This window comes from Atractosteus spatula, chromosome 3 (assembly GCF_055471065.1).
Source record: "Atractosteus spatula isolate fAtrSpa1 chromosome 3, fAtrSpa1.hap1, whole genome shotgun sequence".
NCBI lineage: Eukaryota > Metazoa > Chordata > Actinopteri > Semionotiformes > Lepisosteidae > Atractosteus > Atractosteus spatula.
The window spans coordinates 65,058,348-65,075,127 of record NC_142708.1 but is presented as its reverse complement, the minus strand read 5'-3'; the positions used below and the strand labels follow the sequence as shown (position 1 = coordinate 65,075,127).

The 16,780-nt window shown below is 46.6% G+C and overlaps 1 protein-coding gene and 2 non-coding genes across 4 annotated transcripts in view; 1 reads left to right on the top strand and 2 right to left on the bottom strand.

Moving 5' to 3' along the window:
- Positions 1-136: 136 nt before the first annotated feature.
- The window catches only part of LOC148838181 (galactose-3-O-sulfotransferase 2-like), a 28,001-nt gene continuing 11,357 nt past the window's right edge, over positions 137-16,780 (bottom strand). Inside the window, exons 1-4 of one of the 2 annotated variants that reach the window (XM_088911932.1) lie at positions 12,894-13,140; positions 11,228-11,332; positions 10,144-10,459; positions 137-8,680 (exon numbers count right to left, since the gene is read on the bottom strand). In XM_088911932.1, the coding sequence (XP_088768058.1) occupies positions 7,751-8,680; positions 10,144-10,459; positions 11,228-11,332; positions 12,894-12,916 (1,374 nt within the window). In that variant the 5' untranslated portion in view covers positions 12,917-13,140 and the 3' untranslated portion in view covers positions 137-7,750. Of the gene's footprint in view, positions 8,681-10,143; positions 10,460-11,227; positions 11,333-12,893; positions 13,141-16,780 lie in introns of those variants that run through there. The other variant, XM_088911933.1, reaches the window with a different exon arrangement.
- trnas-gcu (transfer RNA serine (anticodon GCU)) lies at positions 12,259-12,340 on the top strand. The gene has a single exon. It is a non-coding gene; the product is annotated as a tRNA-Ser (tRNA).
- On the bottom strand, positions 16,249-16,330 carry trnas-gcu (transfer RNA serine (anticodon GCU)). Its single transcript has one exon. It is a non-coding gene; the product is annotated as a tRNA-Ser (tRNA).

Below are 16,780 nucleotides of genomic sequence, written 5' to 3'. Positions count from 1 at the left end.
TTCGTAATTGGACATAAGTGGGGCCTTTTCTTGCTCTTAGTAAGTGACCTAGAAAGCCTTCAGGACAGCAGTGGAGCAGCAGCTGGTCTGCTAGCTGCAGCCTGGATGCGTGCAACAGCGAAGACAGACACCAGCCTTTCTTTACTACAAAGTTCCATTTATTTCAGCTCTGTACAGTGGTAATAATAATTAAAAAAACAGGAAATACACTAGCACTCAAGTTCGCCACCCGCATAATGAAACTTTCAAGTAAAAAGACACAAAAAAACCTCATGCCTCACACTTGCTCTGAGTTTGGGTTACCGTATTTGAACATTCAAAACAGAGGGTACTCCCGTCAAGAGTGGGGAGAGGGTAATTTAAACTGTCCATTTATTTTCTAACAGATTTAGTCAGTACAGTGTCGTGGGAGAGCCGGACTCGCAAACTCACTGTCACTCGCACCAAGGCCAGTTTTCCCAGAAGCCAATTAACCTCCCAGTATGTCTTTGGACTGTGGAAGGAACCCAGAGCACTCAGAGGAAACCCACACAAATAAAGGGAGAACATGCAAACTCCACACAGATAGCACCACAGGAACTGAACCCAGGACCCCAGCAATAATGTTAACCACGGCACCAGCCGCCGGTAGTTGTACCAGTTTCTTCCGAAGTGTGTTGTATTAATGCAATAAAACATGCTATTTAATAAATATAACTTTTCTATATGACATATACAGTATAACACAGCAAGGTTGGTGCCGTGGCTGAGCCAGGGGTGGTGGTTGTGGAAAACTGGTACCTGCTCAGAATGGAAACTGACCGGGGTGGCGAACTAGACAAGCACACGACTATAATCAACACACTATGTCTCTCTCTTGAACAGTCGACACCCTCTGCATCCCTACAGCCATTCACACTGATAATCCTTGGGGTAAGACAATAGGGGGAAAATCCAGAATGTTCTAAAATATTAGAAAATTCCTCCTGGACAGACAATTAAGATCCCTAAAAAGGAGGACGTGTCTGGGAATAAATACACTTATCGGTCACCCGATATCAATATCATCTGCATTTCAAGTGGCCCAAAATATTAAAAGCGATACACTTGAAGGATTATAGCCAAGAAATTCCATTTGAGCCCTACCTATGTGCACATCTGGACATGGAGAGATAAAGAGATCACTGGCCCCTTCATCAGGAGCCAGTAGCCCTGTCGGCTTTGTACACAGCCTTGAATTGCCATTGAGCAGAGTAACCTCTCAGAATCTCACAAAGTAATCGATTGATAGAATTGTATCAGTCGGAGTTCAGCTGGTCGGGAAACCGGAGGACTCGGGATCTCCACGACCAAGGCTGCGGAATCCCTCCCAGCTCTACCTGCCACTATGCTGGGCTGGCAGTTCCCACGTTATACGCTGATCTGGAATGAAGTGAACAGCTACTGCACAGGAAAGGTCAGTGCACAACTGCACTCCACCGTCCTGGAGACAAACAAAAGAGATTTTTCACCCACCTATTGCCACTAAGTGGCAGCACTTATCTTTAGAAAAGAACAAAAAGATAAGGTCAGAGCCACCGATCAATAACGTGAAATTCTGGTGGGCAAATGTATACCGAGAAGTGTACCTAATGAGATGACCATTGTCACCAATGTGCCTCATGACTGACTGCTTGTCTGAGATCCCACAGGAAATATATAGCCAACATCCTACTCCCAACATAGCCATTAAATCCACAACCCCAGTCAAGAACATACTCGTCATTGGTGTCGTAAAACACAGGAATTGACAAATGCAAACACACATACAGACAACAAGAGATACACAGTCTCTAGCAGCAGTTAAAGCTCTGTGTTGGAGTGTCGCATCCTTAAGGCACACCAGTGGCGCTGATCAAAACATTTTCTTTTTGGGACAGTTTTGTAAACAAAGAGGCTCTGTCTTGCTTGGCGAAGTGCTTGTTATTAAAGAGTGGGTACACTGGTACATGATCTTATACTGCCATTTGACTGGAGAGTTCCTAAAGTTTTGGCCAGTGTGTGTCTAAGGGTTATTACTGTGTCTGAAACTCCAGGGGACATCAGCTCAAGGACATGACGTCCACAACCCAGCAGTCTGTCAGTCATCAAAACACCAATAAACATTTCCAGATGTGAAGGTAACATCACAAAATCTCAAGTCCTTCCTCCAATAGGTCCGGTGGATGAGGATGGCAGGTCATTCCTCTGTGCTCTCTGGGGAATATAGTTCAGACAAGATCTGCCATATTGACTCCACCTACCACCCCCTTACATATGGAAACAGGAAAGTCATAAGAGAAATCTACTAAGTATTAAGCAAGTGGTATCTGGCACACTCAGAAACAGAAGACTGAACAGTATTATGAGAGGTATGGTTACAGAATTTCCCAGACCTCAAGCGCAGCAGGACACATGACAGTGAGATTCAGCTACTGGAGATCTCAGACCTTTCAGGCTGCTGTAGCACAGATGTGTCAAACTGTTCAGACTCAGAAGTTCTGTGAGACTGTAGAGTCTTTCTTTAAGTAGAGAACCCTTTGTGATGTCGCCCAGAACTACACAAAATACTTCACAGCCCCAAAACAGCCTCAGCACACCCACTTGTCCTCCAGGGCAAATTCTGAATGTGCTTGTGTATGGAATTGAAGCAAAGTTGTGTCACTTTTTTGACATTCCTGCATGAGAGGAGAAAACAAAAACATCAAAGTGGAATGTGTTCACATGACAGAACTGGGCTTGTTCACCTCGGTTGATATGTGGGACTTGTTTCCACAAAGTGTTCAGAAGGAACACACAACTGTCCCCAGATTAACTGATTATCTTTTAAACCACTCCTGAAAAATGTTGCTTCAGCCCAGAATGAAGACCCCCACATTTCTTTAAGAAACCCCCCAAAAACCTGAGGAGAAACACAAAGCTGTTGTAAAGCTGACCTTCCCAGCATGCTCTGCAGGGATGCCAGTTTCCTGTACTTTCCAATGGGGCTTCAAATTCCAAACATTTTGTGACAACTCGGGTTTTCAAACGCAACAATCTCAAGACTGTAACACCGAAGGCAGGGCTGGGGATCAGGGAGGGAGGGGAGCAGTCTTAAGTCAGCCTTTCTTGTTTAATTTCGCTGAGCTTTTTTCTACTGTGGTAAGCAACATCTGTGTCAAAAGATTCCCAATGTCATGCTCCCTGGGCGATGTGGTTTCTAGCGAGCGAGTCTTGGCCAACGCTTGAGGAGAATCTGTTGGATTGTCTGATTTTGGAAAAGGGAAACTGGCGATGATTTTTAACCAGAACTCAGCCATCCAGAATGAATACAGTAAAAACGATTTGGGTCGGAGGCGCCATGGTTAATTATACAGCTGGTGATCAGTTTGACTCATTCCAGACTTCACCACTGGGGTGGGGGGGGGGTCTTGCCCAATGTGCAGACTGGTAAACAACAGTAAAACAGAAAAACAACATATTTTTGGGGTGCCTTGTGGGTTTCAGTGGCTTGTGGTTTTACCCAGCTTTTCTCCCTCCAAGAATACAGCTGACATCTGTTCCAGACTGCCGTCCTGCTCTGTTACAATGCAGAACTGCACTGAGAGGTTTTCCTGCTTTATGTTATAGATATTCCCTGCTTGGCAACAAAACTAACTTGTAGGATTTGCCAAAGCCTTTTTCCATTTACAAGCAAAATGCAAATAAGTATCTGGCATTCGAATACTGAAATAAAGTAGAATACAATGAACATTTTGTGATGTCTTGCTGCCATCACTAAACATAACTATATTCGTTTTTAGAACTACTGCATTTTATATTACTTTTAGGTGAGTTTCTCATGGAAATATGTTATCTCTATGCAGTTTCAACATTCTCCTTGTGAACGCTAGCCTAATAAATTGTATGGGTCAATTTAGGTGCCCAAAATTCTAAGGAGCTGAGGTTCTATTTAAAGCAATGTATTGGTCTTGTACAGTATATGTACAGCATCCAAATGATAAAAAAGGGATTTAGTATTTCCAGGTCTGATCGCAGGTCTCTGAGGATCTGTATAGGGGTTACTGCTAATCCTCTGTGCCTCTGTTGCAAATGCAGTAGACTACAGTCTTCAACAGGTATCAGCTGACTTCCTAAAAGAGAGGGTTGGGCCTCTAGTCTAGAGGGTCCAAGGTTCCTTGTTTGATGTTCGCTCAGGAAGAGCAAGACACCTTGCCAGAGCTTGGATAAAGAAGTGACCCAGCATCACTGCTTCAGCACTTGGAATACGAGTGACCAAGTCAGTACCTCAGCTCCTTGAATAAGAGTGATCAGATCAGTGCCTCAGCACATGGAACAGGAGTGACGAAATCACTACCTCAGCTCAAGGAATAAGAGTGATCAGATCAGTGCCTCAGAACTTGGAACAGGAGTGACGAAATCACTACCTCAGCTCCAGGAATAAGAGTGATCAGATCAGTGCCTCAGCACTTGGAAGGGGGTGATCAAGTCAGGGATTCCAGTACCTTAAATAGGAGTGACCAGATCATTGCCAATCACCAAGGGGTGATCAGATCTTGAATTACAGTAGCTGGAATAGGAGTTTGCCAGCAGTTACCCTGCAATTCACAAATGACAGCCCACTGAAGCTCAGCAGGTGTGAGCCTGGTCAGCACCTGGATGGGAGACCTCCTGGGAAACACTAAGGTTGCTGCTGGAAGAGGTTTTAGTGGGGCCAGTAGGGGGTGCTCACCCTGCAGTCTGTGTGGGTTCTAATGCCCCAGTATAGTGATGGGGACTGTAAAGAGATGTAAAACCAAGGTCCTGACTCTCCGTGGTCATTAAAAATCCCAGGGTTTCTTGAAAAGAGTAGGGGTGTTATCCAGCCATCCTGGCCAAATTTCCCCCTGGCCTTTACCAATCATGGCCTCCTAATAATCCCCATCTATGAACTGGCTTCATCACTCTGTTCTCCTCCCCACTAAGAGCTGGTGTGTGTTGAGCGTACAGGTGCACTATGGCTGCTGTTGCATCATCAAGGTGAGGCTGAACACTGACGTTGGTGGAGGGGAGTCCCCATTATTGTAAAAATAAGCAATTTGAGTGAAGTGTCCAGAAAAGCACTATATAAGTGTAAGGAATCATTATTATTAGGAGTGACCAGATCAGCACCTCATCTCTTGGAATAAGAGTGACCAGATCAGGGATTCCAGTACTTTGAAAAGGGGACCAGATTGGGAATACGTCTATGCTAAAACTCATGTGTAAAAATCACTTGAAAAAGGTTAAACGATCGTGGAAATTTCCCATTGCTTAAGCATCACTATCAGGGCCAGGAACTATGGTACTTTTCCTTAGCAGCTTGTTAAGGCATGCCAAGAAAAAAAAGGTTATTTTGGAGCAAAAAAGAAAATATTTAGGTCAACTTTGCAGGTGGGTGTGAAGGAAACCTGAAAACCACACTGGTCCGGTCTGTGTAGCATTATAGAAAACATGTCATGTCCCATAGATCTCTGTGTGGGCTGGAGACTGAGTCACGGGCAGCAGTGTCATCATTTCCCCTGATCACGGTTTCCTCTTTCTTAAAACAGTGCTGCATAATGAAGACACTGTGTTGCAGAAAGGGGCTGGATTCAGGGTGCTTGAGCAGTTGTGTTTTTCTTTAAGCAAAAACAACTTGTATTCCTCAGTTATTTTTCTTTTCCTAAAACCCGGGTGACACACAGCAGCCCCACTGCACAGCAGATCCAGGGGTTGAGTGAAAACTTTAGGGAGGCCAGACTGTGTACCCCAGAATGGGATTTACCAGGACACTAGGGTTCACAATCCTACTGTGACAAACAACCAAGCAGCCATGAGCTTCGTGTCTCCATACAGCTCCGTATCCCCATTCCCATTGATCTGGAAATCCTGGTCCAGTGAGAAGAGCGCCACCTACAGGCCCACAAACACCACTTACAGCAGTAGCCTGGTTTTCCTTAGAGGTCAGGCGAGAAGGTGGTAACACAGCTGTTGAACACTATATTCAAATGGGAAGAAAAACACAATTTAACACTTTGTCAAGGTGAACGTTTAGCACATTTCCCCTGCTGCTGAGACTTTTGGAGGATGCTGAGCACACTTTCACTTTGGAGGGCAAAACTCCCAATAGTTATGCTGATCTTGTGGCCTGTTTTTGTTTGCAAGAGTCCCATGTTTAAGGCCTATCCCTGGGCGCTCATGTTTTAGATAAAATGAGGTCTCCAGATGTGTATGTACAGTCTGCTGTGTCTGCGTGTTGATCTGTTAATGCACATAAAACACAAATGCATCTTTTGGTATCTGCTGGGGCTTTTCAAGATGGTTCCACGTTCTGTGACACTTTTTCCAATAATGGCATTTTTTTTTCCATTTTCCAGGGTTTTGGAGAGCGGTGGGGATCCTGTGAGCACAGCAGCTCCTCTCGGTATTGACAGAAGAATCCTTCCTTTTCACTCTCACAGCCAGGAGGGAATACTGAGCCAGTCTGGCCCCAACGATTTGTGTATACTATGCTACAGAGGACTGGACCATCCTGCAAATCTGACCCAGCCCTCTGTTCTTTGAGCGTTATTTCCTTGGCTTTTTGATAATTGATTGCCCAAGCTTTAAAGTCCATTTGCGTAATAAGAAGACAGTGGAGCTTAAAGTGGTCAAATCTTTAAGACCGAGTAGGTCTGAGTGCACACAGCCAGAGCTGGGACTGGAGTGTTGAAGATGGAGTTATTCCACCAGCAGGTGGTGCTGTCTGTCCCAATCCCATGGGTTTGCTATAATGTTGGATGTTTCCTGTTCGTTTTGCGGTGTGACAAACCAATCATGTCACTTTGTGTGTGTGCATAATCGTGTTATTCTGTGTGTGTGTACTTCTCCTGTTTCTGTTGTGTCAAGTGACACTCTGATCACATCACTGTGTGCGAGAGCTTGCTGTTCAAATGGTTCTGTGACATTGTGCTTTTGTGATCCTCTGCATATATGACAGCTGTGCAGCACAATTGTCTCAGAGTTCCCCCATAGTGGGATTTTCCCTTTGTCACAGAGACCGCTTTGGAGGTTCCTTAAAAAAAGATGCTCTTGTCTATAAAAGGAGATAAATAGCTGCAATAAAAAAATAAATAGATAATTTAAGCCACTGTGGTCAAGGTGTGATCCTCAGTAGCCTGAGCAGGGAGGAGACGTCAGGGGTGAGGGCGCAAGGGTTGCTTCTGAGCATACTCATTGAGTGCTTACATCACACAAGGGGCAGGTTCTACACAGCACGCCTACTGACAATGCTGGTGGCCTCTGGTTCCTAAAATACAGGCGAATGTGCAGATCGCCTGACTGCAAAGAGAATACGGGACAATCTCAAGCTACAGGAAGCTAAGCCAACAATGGCACAGCACAGCAAGAGAAATTATCCTGATGAGAGTTCAGCTGGGCATCAAGGCATCATCATGCCAGCCCGAGCTGTGAACGTCCTTGCCTTCTGTACCCACTGTACCAAGGTCAGCACGGACGAGGGAGAACAGTTTCTGATGGGCACCCCACTTCCCTTTCCCTCAAGAGCTGGGGATAGGCCAAAGGTGAGTCAGTGGACTGTCTGCTTGGGGCAGAAGAGTTACAGGTGCCCCCTGGGATTTCTTAAGTGTGGCAATCCCTGGTCCCCCAGTCTTGTATCTCCAGACTCTGATCCATGATGAGAGAATGCAAGGATACTCAGGCTCCCACATGTGTCTGTGAATTCCTCAGTCCTGTGGTAACCGGGTCACCTGCTGGGGCAGTGGGCAGGCTTTAGCTATCTTAGAAGGTTCCCTCCTTTCCCTGTCTGTGCTGTCTGGTTGATCTTCTGCTCCCTGATCTGGAGATCCTGTCCATCTCCCACTTTCTCAAATTTGGGGGGCTGTTTCTTCGGGGTTGCCGCTGGACCCGGAGGCCTTGGGAACTGTTTGGAATCCAGCACATCCTTGTACTGGATTTCGGGGCGCACCATCCGGAGGCAGAAGTCGCGCGTGAGGTTGCTCAGGCCCGGTTGCAGCTCATAGCCCAGGATCTTGACCAGTCCGCTCTGAAAGGGCCGGATGGCCTTGTCCTGGATGCGGCTGGCTTCTACGGGCTGCCCCCCGTCCCGCAGGCAGAGCCGGGCCAGCTCCTCCCGCCGGGCTCTCAGCGCCCCCACTTCGCGGTCCATGCGCTCCCTGCCGAAACGCTCCACCTGGGCCCAGAAGGTCTGGTTGAAGGCGCGGTAGAGGTGCCAGTCCAGGGCGTTCCACTCGCGGAGCTTCTGCCTCTGCTCCTCGGACAGCGCCGGCCGGGCACTCGAGCCCGCCCTCTGCTGCCGGGCGTTCAGGCTGAAGGAGACGACGGCGTCCAGCGGCCAGCAGAGGGCGTGCCGCAGCAGCACCACAGAGTGGTCGAAGTGCTCGGCCAGCAGCACCAGCTGGAAGCTGCGGCGCACCTCCGCCTCTCCGGCCCGCGCCAGCTCGGCGGTGAAGTTGGCGTCGTGCGGCAGGCCGAAGTCGAACCACAGCAGGTTCCGGGCGTAGTGGTTGTTCCGCAGCCGCGGGTCATAGTGGCGCCAGGGGTCATCGATAAAGTCCGCCAGCCCTTTTGCCCGCCGGAAGGCTGGAGCTACTGCCTTGTAGTAGGTGTAGGAGGACTCAGCCAGGAGGGCAGGGTCCCGCAGGATGGAGAAGTAGAAGGTGTCCGGGGGCATCACTTTCTCGACCTGTGGGCACAGTGGAGGAGGAAAAGGAAAAGAACGTCAAAGCTCTGCATTGCAGCACGGTGCTCATTTCTTTTAGGGACCCCCTTCATTAACGGAACCACATTAATTAAAGTACAGAGTTCCAAGCATTAAAGAAACTAAACTTTACATCTCTGTGGAAAAGAAGTGACATAGTCATTAGCGGGGACTGCAGTTCTGCTCCCTGTGATGTGCTTTAAAGACTTTCTTAAAAAACGAAAGGAATTTGAACAGCGTTCCTCTGCTCCCAGAAGACAGGCATCCCATCCAGGCCGTAGTCCTGCCTGCGCTTTTGTGATCGGCTCTGGGCTGCCGTGACCCTTCAATGGCAGATGGATTTGCCTGTTTTCTCAGAGTTACTCTTACATTTCTGGGGGCCAGAGCTCCTGCTGACCTCTAGATAGAGACAGTGTCGCTTCCTACCTTCATGATTATTTATGAAGGGACTCTAGGTATGAACTAAAAAACAAACTATTAGTTCTGAACAACATTAAAAAAAAAACATCACATGACTAGCCAGTAACAGCGTAATGACTGTGTTATGGAGTTTAGGTTAAAAACATAACACAGCCCAAGTACAGCTCAGGAAACAGTGGTGTGTTAGCGTCTTTAAACGAGACCCACTTCAGTCAAATTCCCTGACTGGTGCAAAAATCCCAGATCCCCTGACTGAACACCAGTGAACCAGGTGGAAGGCGTAGCTCAATCCCCCTCACCTGAAGGCCATCTGTTCATTTACAACACTCGGTGAGGCGAAACTGTAAAGATGTTGTCCGATCTCGGTATTGCTTGGAAATGTTTTTGCTGTTCTATAAAGAATACAGACAGAACTAAAGCTATTAACTTGCTGAGTTCAAGAAAACAAGCGGAAGTAAAACCTCCTGCATTTATGGGCTCGATAGTGATTTTTGTATTACATCTTCATTTCCAACCACTATCACAAATATTAGTCTAATTGTAATCTGCCTTAGCAGTATCCCCCTACAAAGGCAATGTGTAGGCTTTATGGTCTAAAATACAAGGCCCTTAATGTTCTGCGTAACCGTTCTGTCGTGGGCAGAAGGGATGGAGAGGGCTGTCCTGTGATAGGGAGGGGGGCAGGGGAGAAGGGGTGAGAGGCACTGCTCGCAATGATTTGCCCCAAAATCTGTCCCTTCCCTCCCCCAGGGCAGCTCTGATCATTGGTGAAATAATTTGAATGATTATGAAATGCAACAGGAGTCCTGAAATGTATATTGAAAACTGGGTAGTCTTATGGATTTATAATATGGAATCCTGGGGTTAGAAAAATTCCCTTTGCACGCGCTTGTGGTGTGCTTTGTGTTAGGAATTGGCCCTTACTGTGAGCCGGTACTGCTGCAGTGCAGTGTGGTGTGGTCTTCCGGCCACTAGGGGTCAGACTGCCATGATCGTGCCCAGCAGCAGACACCACTGCCACTACTTGCCTCCTTCTTGTTGAAGCGCATGTGGTTTCCCATGATGCTGAACTCCACTGCCCCAGGCCCCCTGTAGCCCTTCACCCTGTGGGCGCTGAAGCGCATCGGGTAGCCGAACTGGTACCCCAGGGGCAGGGCGAAGCGCAGCCCCCTCTCCTCGCCAAAGCGGTACAGCATGTTGAGCACCGTGCTGCTGGCTGTCTTGTGGGTCTTCAGGAACATGACGTGGGTGTGCGGCCTGCAGGGGGCGCTGGCGTCTGCTAGAAGCCTAAGGGGCTGCCTGGGGTCACCCGCTGAAAACGGAGCCGGGCGCTCTAGCTGCAGACTGTGGTTGGGAGAGGAAGAAGAGATCAATCCCAGGATTCCAACAGAAGGGCACAGACACAGACGTACGGGCACAGCATAATGTTGTCAGTCGATTACTGTGAAGCCCTACTGGCTGGGGTATCTAAATCCACCCTGGACAAGCTTCAGTATGTCCAGAATTCGACAGCCAGAATCCTGACCAGGTCACGTAAACGTGATCATGACTCCTATCCCGAAGTCAATCAGGCACTGGCTGCCTGTCAGGTTTCCTGTCGACTTAAAATTCCCTCTGCTCACTGACTTACCTTTGTCTTACTCCCCACCTCGCAACCTTTGCTCTTCTGATTCTGGTCTCCTGGTTTGTCCTCCAAGCCTGTCCATGTACAGGCTTGTGTCACAAAGCCTTTTCTGCCCCAAAGCTCTGGAACTCTATCCCTAAGGACATAGGAAGAGTCACCTTCCCTGAGCTCTTTCGTATCTGGGCTCAACACTTTCTTCTTTAGAAGGGCCTTTACCGAACTGGTTCTATGCCTGCCCCATTACTTTCCTACTATATTCCAGTATTGAAATATCAATATGAATAAAACAATAATAGCAACAATAGTGGTGGGATCATTCAATAATAATAATAATAATAATAATAATAATTATTATTATTATTATTATTTTGAATGATTCCACTGCATCACTCCAGTATCACACAGAAATTGATTTCTGACAAATTCGAATGCTTCACTTGCTGAATAAATCACGGACTGTGAAGCAAGCAGTCCTAATTCATCGGCACCTCTTATTGACTCCCAGCAGCTGTCCGGCAAAACCGATGGCCACGAAGAGGACCAGCGCTTTCCACAGCAGACCCAGGCGACAGCACCCCAGCCAGCGCATCCTCCTGGGACAGAGAGAGGCAGGGTTAGCATACCTCCGCCTGGATCCCGGTGCAGACAGCGTCCTGGCACGGAGCCAGCAGCACAGCCCGACACTCCAGCCTGGTCTGGACTTATGAAAATGACAGTTTAAGTATAAGTGCATTTTTATCGAGTGTGGTAACTCTGAGAATCTGAAAGGGTGTGAATACTTTTTCACGGAACTGTAAGCGTGCCCAGCACAAGTTAGTGTTCGACAAAATCATACGTACAGTTTTCTTGCATTTGCTTTAGGAATTGTATTAGAAATGACACCATGGTAGACTATAGTACTGACTTTGACATAGCTAGCTAAAGCACGCAAAGCAGGATACATTATCACCACAACACTGCTAATACGGCTCTCAGGAAAACTGTGGTCTAGACGTATGAGAGAGGACATTCAGAAGCAGCAGACAGCAGATTTTCCCCTATCTTTGATCTCACCAGCTTCCGAAAGACATCGCGGGTAAAATGCGAACGCAGTCGCGGCAGCGAGCTACATTACTGGTCTCTAGAAACAGGCTGCGGTTACTAGTCCGCTGTTTTCAACAACTGAGTTGACACGGCTGCGTGTGTTCAGCTTTACCCCTTAGGAGATCTGCGCCCTTCGTATTCGTGCTCAAACAGGAACGCCACAATTTGGCATTCGAAACAGCAGCCGCCGGTACAAGGACATGCTCAAGCGGAGAGAAGCCCCGATCATCCGTTACGACAAGCACTGCTGACACATTGAAACATGTTCAGAACTGCAGTGCTAGTGTTGCTGCAGTTAATGTATTCTTTAAACTACATCTACAGCAAATCTGTAGTATCAGCAAAAATACTTTGATACATGTCTGGTTTTCCGAAGAATACGCTGTTGCAAACCACCTCTCTGTACTTTCTACACCTGTCCACCCACAGAGCAGTAGACGAGGTGGCCGAGTGGTTAAGGCGATGGACTGCTAATCCATTGTGCTCTGCACGCGTGGGTTCGAATCCCATCCTCGTCGAGAGCTTTTTAGTCGGAATATCTTGCTTTATATTAATTATAATAAAAACATGCGTCGAAATACGATGCAATCATCATGCGGAACACTTACGAGCCTCTTTTTTATAAAACATGCATAAGGACTGCTCCAGCTAAAACGCTCTTTCAGTTACATACGTCTGTAAGGGGTGGACAGAACCATCCCCTTACCGGTACTAAACGCTAACGATTCCACTATCTTTGTTTTTGTTGTACGCTAATAATGGCCCGCTATTGTCTTTTTATGATGACAGGATTGTGCAGCATTTGAATACCAAGGTGTAATAAACAGGAGTTTTTTTGTAATGGCACCTCCAACACCAAATCGGTACCCCCTACCAGACATACAACAAACCCACCCCGCTGTCTCCAGGACTGTTTGTTTTGTTAGCAGCCTTGCCAGGCGCGATCAGATTCTGACAACGTCGCGAAACGCGAACAGATAAAACCGCACATCACAAGTGCGGCGAACGGCGAACGGCGGCAGCCTTCCCCGGCGCTGTCTCGCCACTGCCGGAGCCCGCTTGCCTACCTACCTCGCTGTCCGTCTGAACGCCATGGCAGTCGGGGGATGCTGTCCTGCGAGCGGGCCAGTGCACCGCTGGACGCGGGGCGCATCTCGGACAAGTGGCAGACAGTGGGAGGGGAGCGCACATTAGGATCTGGGAAGGCGACAGCAAGCCGGCTGCATTCGCTGCGGAGTCCGACTTCAGTCTTTGTTTACTGTTCCGCTGTCAGCTCCCTCGGTATCCCTCTCCTATTTCCCTGCGCTGACAAGCGGAGGCGTTTTCCACGGTGGCTCTCGAAGGCGTGGGTAGCGCACTGACGTCAACCAGAGCCACAGTCTGTGGAGCTCCGCGACCAGCCCCGTGGGACTGAAATAAAATGAGGAAGCTGGCCGCGTTCAAAGTGGAGTCGCTTCAAGCACCGTGTGCGCCAGGGTTTCAAGTGTTTCAGCCTAGCCGAGACATCAATAGTCACATTGAGCAACCATACCCACTTCCTCCTACCCAACACAGCGCTTTCATCAGCGCTGCAGAGCACCGGAACGTCGGATGGCAGGAGAACCTATCGCATCCGCTAGTTCAGCCTCGTTTCGCAGTTGACAAAGCGGCGAAAATAAACCACCGAAGACCGCAGACTCAGTCGACCGCAGTGTCGAAGTCAGTGTCAGATTAACACTTCGTTGTCAGATCTGTAGAACATGAGCAGCAACGCTACAATAATAAGGTTCATTCTAGAAACGACTCCTTTGGATTATTGAACGAAAATATCACGTTATATTTGCAAGATGTCGTAAACAGCATGACAACAACAACAATAACAAAAACTGTTTTCGCGAATTCAACATTGTCTGCAGCCGAGAGTGGATGGCTTCTGGGCATTGTTACAAACATTAATATCTGTAAAATTAGGATAACGAAGAAGCAGTCAAAACAGCGCTCCTTTTCAGAATCGTTCTAGAGCAGTGGTTCTCAAAGTTGTATGGTCCGCGGACCACTTACACCAAGTCACAGATGCGGTGGACCACCCATGCCTACGTCCACTTCTTACCCTGTACAAACCATCACCTGTTAATGTACTAAAAATAACTAATATTGACATTTTATTAAAAGTACTAATATTTTTACAAACAAAGCTGCATATTTTGCAAATGTTTTTATTACTTAAAAAGTTAATGTGAAGAATGGAACTGCTTTTGTTGAGCAATCAGAGAAGTGATATCTGGATCCAAGCTGGACAAGTCTCATGTCCGGAGGCAGACGAAGACTTCACATCAAGCACACCTTCTCCTTCCTTGCACATCACATTTGTCACGCTGTTGGAATTAGAGTTACAGCACTGCTGGTATCGTTCACAAATGACCTCACTCGCATTTTCACTTCTGTCCTGCGTCTTACTCGCACTTGCGCTGTCACTATCGTCGCTATATTTGCTTTTCAGAGTCCCAGATCTGAGCCAGTGATCCATAATGACCCTTCTACTTTGACTGCTTCTTTAAATTACACCTTGGACTTTCAAACTCGAAGTAAGATATTCAAAAATAAGAACAAAACGATACGAACAATAATAACTGCAACGGGCGAGGTACACGCACATATCAAAACGTAAACAGCGTTACTACGCAATCATGACAACTAGTGATGCGCGGGTTGACTCGGGTTCAAAAAAAGATTGTAGATCGGGTTGGGCTTGTGCGGGTTGATATACTGTATGACCAAAAGCAAAATATTGCAGAAAACCGATCATTTGTATCTTAACAAATGAATTTAAGTGATTTTAGTGATTTAAGTTTAGTGATTTTAAGGTTTAAAACTGACGTTTTTTCCATATTTAAGCCCCAATTGGTTGTATCACAAGGCAAAGCGGAAGAAAACGTAAGCAAACAGACAACAGTGTATTACAAAGAAAAAAACAAAAAGGGAACCTCGTTAGAGCAGATCAGGACACAACTCCAGGACAGTGAGATACAAATAAAGAAGAGAGAGGCACAAAAGAGCCAGGTGAGAGAAGTTTGGCGAGCTTGTCAGCGCAACAGAAGGAAAAAGCACAGGTTATCTGCATCGATTGTGAAACACTTTACAAAAATGACAGTCACAAGACTGCACACCTGAAGAAGGCTCCGCAGCCGAAACGTTGTGTTTCCTTTCTTCTCTTTTCAGCATGGAATAAACCTGTTACCTGTTCCTTTGCAGCCTACGCATGCTGACGCAGCTACCTACTTGAAATGTCACAAGACTGGGCTACATTAGTTGTTTAAAACAAGGAATCTGGATATGCTGTTTCTATAAATGTTGATCAGATGAATGTTCGAATACTGTTCGGTGTAATTTCTAATGGAGCGGGTTCGGACCGGCTTCGGGTCAGTACTCGTATCATTTTAAATCAGGTTGGGCGGGTGCGTGTAAAAAAAAAGCCGACCCGTGTATCACTAACCACAGTAGACTGCTGCAGGGCGGCAGGGACATCACCGCCAAACTGACGGTCTCGTTTTCAGTGTGTGACATCGTTTCATTCGTGGTGCAGAAAAGAAAAACACTGAAGCGATAGGCGCTGTTGGGGAGAATGAAGAGGCGAGGTGGTCCGCCATAACTCAAGCTTCATTAAAACACCAAGGCAACAGAAGGGTATAGTCAAGAAGAATGAATGGAAACTTTGCCCTTTCGGCAGCCCCTCAAGCCAGCCAAGCCGACCTGGCTGGTGCCGCCCCATTACTGACACACACAGTCCCCTTAACGGCTCGTGAAACCCCGATACCTAGAATCAACACACAAGTCCCTCCTTCTACTTTTTACAGCTTGCAGTTCTTAACAGTGCTCCTAGGGGGAGCCCCTTCGTAGCGAACGCTACAATATTCTTTCCTCTGACTTAAACAGCGTAGACTTCCTTTAAGAATGGTTATTAGATTTGTTTTGCACTGTTTCATGTTAATTTTATTTTTATTTGCTTTGGCAAAACTGATTGTACTCATTGGTCGTGCCAATAAAGCATCTTGAATTGAAATTGATTAGGTCAGCCCGCGGACTACACTTTGAGAACCACTGGATAGAGTACCGTATCTACAGAGCAAAAGTGTATTCGCTCTGTTCGGTAAATTTACTCCTTTCATTCATTCACTGGTTTAAGATAAAGAGTAAATCTATTTCCACTTCTATCTTAATTAGGACTTTCTTACAACCCTGAAGGGAAACTCCTAATATCTGGTTTGCCTTTAGAACGGAATATCCAGAAGGGCCGTTAGACGCAAACCATATACTGTATACCAATTTACCCATTCTGAACAAATCGGCGTACAGCGTTTTCCAAATGCGGTTAAGTACGTAATGTCAACTCAGCAGACAGGTTTTACTAGTATTAACCGAAAGTACGGACTCTTCAGTAAAAGCATCCCGACGAGGATGGGATTCGAACCCACGCGTGCAGAGCACAATGGATTAGCAGTCCATCGCCTTAACCACTCGGCCACCTCGTCTAGCTCGACGAAGCGTGGCGCTCATTCCTTGTTCACGAACTCTTACTCGTACTCGCTTGTCAGACGAGTTATATATATAAATTTGCTAATATGTACGTTTAGCGTTTCTTATTTAGTAAAACTAATTCTAGTGAGCGTTTAATTTCCCCTTTCTCTTAGTTAATAACTTAAACTGTAAAATAAGCTTTAAACGTGCATTCAAACATACATTTTACCGGTAGTATAGTATTGTGAATGCATAAATGGTACGAATAATATTGACTGACGAAATTTAGCATTTTACACGACGAAATGTTTTACCTGTAGTTTTAATTTGATTAAGCGCACTATGACACAGATATATGTCGGGGCTCGTATTTTTTATATTGGTTTTATTCTGTCATTGCATCCTGTCTTCACTTTGAGCTGCATTGCTTTTGTTTCCCTTTTTGTGTATAGGTTAGAGTCTAT